Source organism: Zingiber officinale, chromosome 10A (assembly GCF_018446385.1).
Source record: "Zingiber officinale cultivar Zhangliang chromosome 10A, Zo_v1.1, whole genome shotgun sequence".
Taxonomy (NCBI): domain Eukaryota; kingdom Viridiplantae; phylum Streptophyta; class Magnoliopsida; order Zingiberales; family Zingiberaceae; genus Zingiber; species Zingiber officinale.
The window spans coordinates 38,026,597-38,029,888 of record NC_056004.1 but is presented as its reverse complement, the minus strand read 5'-3'; the positions used below and the strand labels follow the sequence as shown (position 1 = coordinate 38,029,888).

General features: G+C 38.5%; 1 protein-coding gene across 1 annotated transcript; it reads right to left on the bottom strand.

Moving 5' to 3' along the window:
* LOC122026605 (glyceraldehyde-3-phosphate dehydrogenase, cytosolic-like) lies at positions 1–1,592 on the bottom strand. Its single transcript, XM_042585341.1, has 5 exons — positions 1,582–1,592; positions 1,403–1,502; positions 477–623; positions 334–399; positions 1–207 (listed from the first exon to the last, which is right to left on the bottom strand). Exons 1-5 carry the CDS (start codon positions 1,590–1,592, stop codon positions 1–3), a joined length of 531 nt encoding a protein of 176 aa, XP_042441275.1.
* Between the last annotated feature and the right edge of the window lie 1,700 nt (positions 1,593–3,292).

Sequence of the window (3,292 nt, the reverse complement as noted above, 5' to 3'; positions counted from 1 at the left end):
CTATAGCGTCATCAATGGTGTTACATTCATTTGGAATGGGAAAGGGCAACCTTGCTGATTCTCCACAACCTCATCAATCGAGACGCGCATGCAATTCATGGGTAACGGGACACCATGAAGTAATTTTCCATCTCCATTGACATGAACAACTGTACCATAGGCCACAATATTGGACTTTGATTCCAGTGACAGTGCAACTGGCATACCCTAGAAGACAATCAATCATGTCATACATTGATGCACTCATTATTGCAAATAATATTAAGTATCCACAATTAAATACATATATACCAACTATATATGTAAAGATGTGATTTTAAACTTGAAAGACACATTACCAGTGATGGAATGCATAGTCGTCATCAAACCTTCCGCAATTCCAAATCTATCATGAATGACCTATCATATCAAAGAAATCAATCACCTATCACCAATTTCATCACAAAGCTAAAATGCTCTGTCTCAAGTTTAACAACCTTTGCAAGAGGGGCAAGGCAGTTGGTGGTGCAGCTAGCATTGGAGACAATATTGATGTCAGATGTGTATGCATGCTCATTCACTCCCACCACAAACATAGGTGCATCCTTGCTTGGAGCAGAAATGATGACATTCTTGGCACCACCCTGGTATTCAGAAAAATAGGGATTCTCATCCTTGTCTTCCAATGTCATTTATACATGTCATCAACAGCAATAATGTCTAAACAATCTTCCAATATAACATAGGCTTGAATTTTATCAAAATCATCCAGCTGTCTTATAAAAATAATGAGACATTGAACAAGATTATTACTATAGACAGCAACATGCAGAATATCATTACAGGCAAAAAAATTTCTATGCAAGCTAACAAATATGAAGTCAATATTTAGATTTGTCACCTTTAAAAAGACAAAATCAACAACACCTTCATATGCTAGCACCAACATATGAACTTGTGCTTCAAATTGCTTCACAAAATCAGATTTATCAACACGTACCTTCTTATGTCATAAATTTTTTTAGTCAATGCAATTCATATATTTTCATTCACAATTTTAAGGAACTTCAAGGCCAGTGAATCCACATGTAATGGTCAGCAGATTTGGGTCTCTAATCTGACCATGACTCAAGAATCAAGATAGGAACAAAAATGTGAAATGGTGGGAAGTAAAAAAATCTAGAATGAAGTTCCTAAAATCGAATGTATATTAGTTGCACGCAGTATGTATTTTTGTAACCAAAGTGACCCACCTGATCACTAATTACATTAAATCCACATGTACAAGCATCAGACACAAACAACATAAAACTAGTCCGTAACATTAATCTCATTCCTTGATTTGCAAAACTAGATTCCTCTTCATCAAAGCAAGAAGATCCAGTGGAGAAATGCAACCTACGATGCAGTAATTCTCACCTACCTTTAAGTGAGCAGCAGCCTTGTCCTTGTCGGTGAAGACACCAGTCGACTCCACAACGAACTCAGCTCCAGTCTCGACCCAAGGAATCTCCTCAGGGTTTCTAAGCACAAACCACAATCTTTGTAAACAACTTTCACCAAAATTGAAACATGGAAAGCAGCTTCTTCTATCAGTATGACACAGATAACATGAGTTTAAAGACCTAATGCCAAAGACAGTAACTTTGTTCTCTCCAAAAAGAAGGGTCTTGGAATCCTTCACTTTTATCTCATGATGCTTCCATTGTCCATGCACGGTATCATATTTAAACATGTATGTCTACAATTCATTAGCCACGGTATAGTGTCAGATTCAAGATGTAAGGACCACCCTTCTTACTGCTACTACACTCTAAGGATGACCGTTACTTAACTACTAACTCTACTTAACCGGTACGCTACTTAACTACGAGGAATCCCTACCGAAAAATTTCGGCAGAGTCTCCCCTGTACCGGTGACAATAATCATAAGTACATACATATACAAAGCAATAACATCACCACGCAGTTTATATATAGCTAAAAATAAACTATCCTAGCAATAGTAAACAAAAGAACTCCAACAATAGGAAATAACTCAACTACAATGCGGAATAAACTTAACATAGACAAAGGGAAACTACTAAAACAATCTCTATCAATTTAATAACTGAAAGAAAACTCCAAAGAAGGAGTCTTGACAGTTTCCTTAGCAAACTCATGATCTCTCCATAGTCCAGCCATCACACACCTTCATCACCACCACCTTATCGCCTTCCTTTCATACTTTAGCTTTTCCTTTATCTGTAGTAGGCACTACAAGAATTTTTGCATTCAACAACACCCAATAGACAACGCTTTTTAATAAAAACGTTGTCGTTCTTTGTTTTACAACGCTTTTAGTGAAAAGCGTTGTCTATGGTATTTACTTTTTACTAAAGACAACGGTTTTTAATGAAGTGTTATCTTTAGTGTTGTTGTTTATGGTCAAAGACAACATTTTTTTAAAAAACATTTTTTAAAGTGTTGTGTATGTTTCCCCTAAACTCACTTAAAATAAATTCGCAGCCCTCGCTTTGCTAAACTCTAAACCCTCAACGCGCGCGCGCCTTCTCCTCACCACTCCTCTCCACGAGTTCTCCTCTCCACTCCTCTCCACGAGTGCCTTCTCCTCTCCTTCTCCTCTCCACGAGTGCCTTCTCCTCTTCACTCCTCTCCACGAGCGCCTTCTCCTCTCCACGAGCGCCTTCTCCTCTCCACGAGCGCCTTCTCCTCTCCTTGCCGCGTGATCTCCTCTGAACCCTAATCTCGACCCAAACTCCTCACGCAAAACTCCTCACGCCGGCCCAACTCCTCCAAGTCGAGATCCCTAATCTCGCATTTCCCCATCTCCTCAATCAAAGTCAGCTTACCCTTCCTAATCTTCTCACGGCTCCTCAACTCCTCTGAACCCTTCGATCTTAGTTCCTTCCTCGCAGAGCAGATTCGAGAGTAGGAGGAACGGAAGAAAGAAAGGTAAAATTTCTTCCATCCCTCTAGAATAAGATTTTGTTTATTTTTGATTATTTTCCGAACTAGCCATTTTGCCGGATTCATACTGCATCAATTTTCCCCCTCCCCTGATTGTATTTTCTCATGATTTAATCTGAAATTTTTAAACGTTTAGCTATAGACTTTGGCAGTAGGTATTAATCCTTAAAAATAGCATGAAGCATATAACATGCTATCCTTTTTTCTCAAATTCAGTGTGAAGCTGTTGGCCAAGTTGCAGATATTATTCACATTCCAGCCTTTCTTTGTCGTCAGGTATAATGTGCAGCTTGAAATTAATCAATCTCTAGTGTTATTCTACTATTATTTTTATTGTGTACCC

What these genes read in the sequence shown, in the direction of transcription:
- LOC122026605 (XM_042585341.1), bottom strand. An exon ending in AGGCTGCTGCTCACTTAAAG is followed by an intron (nt 624 to 1,402) that starts GTAGGTGAGAAT and finishes TCTGAATACCAG; the next exon opens with GGTGGTGCCAAGAATGTCAT. An exon ending in GCCTTGCCCCTCTTGCAAAG is followed by an intron (nt 400 to 476) that starts GTTGTTAAACTT and finishes TTGATATGATAG; the next exon opens with GTCATTCATGATAGATTTGG.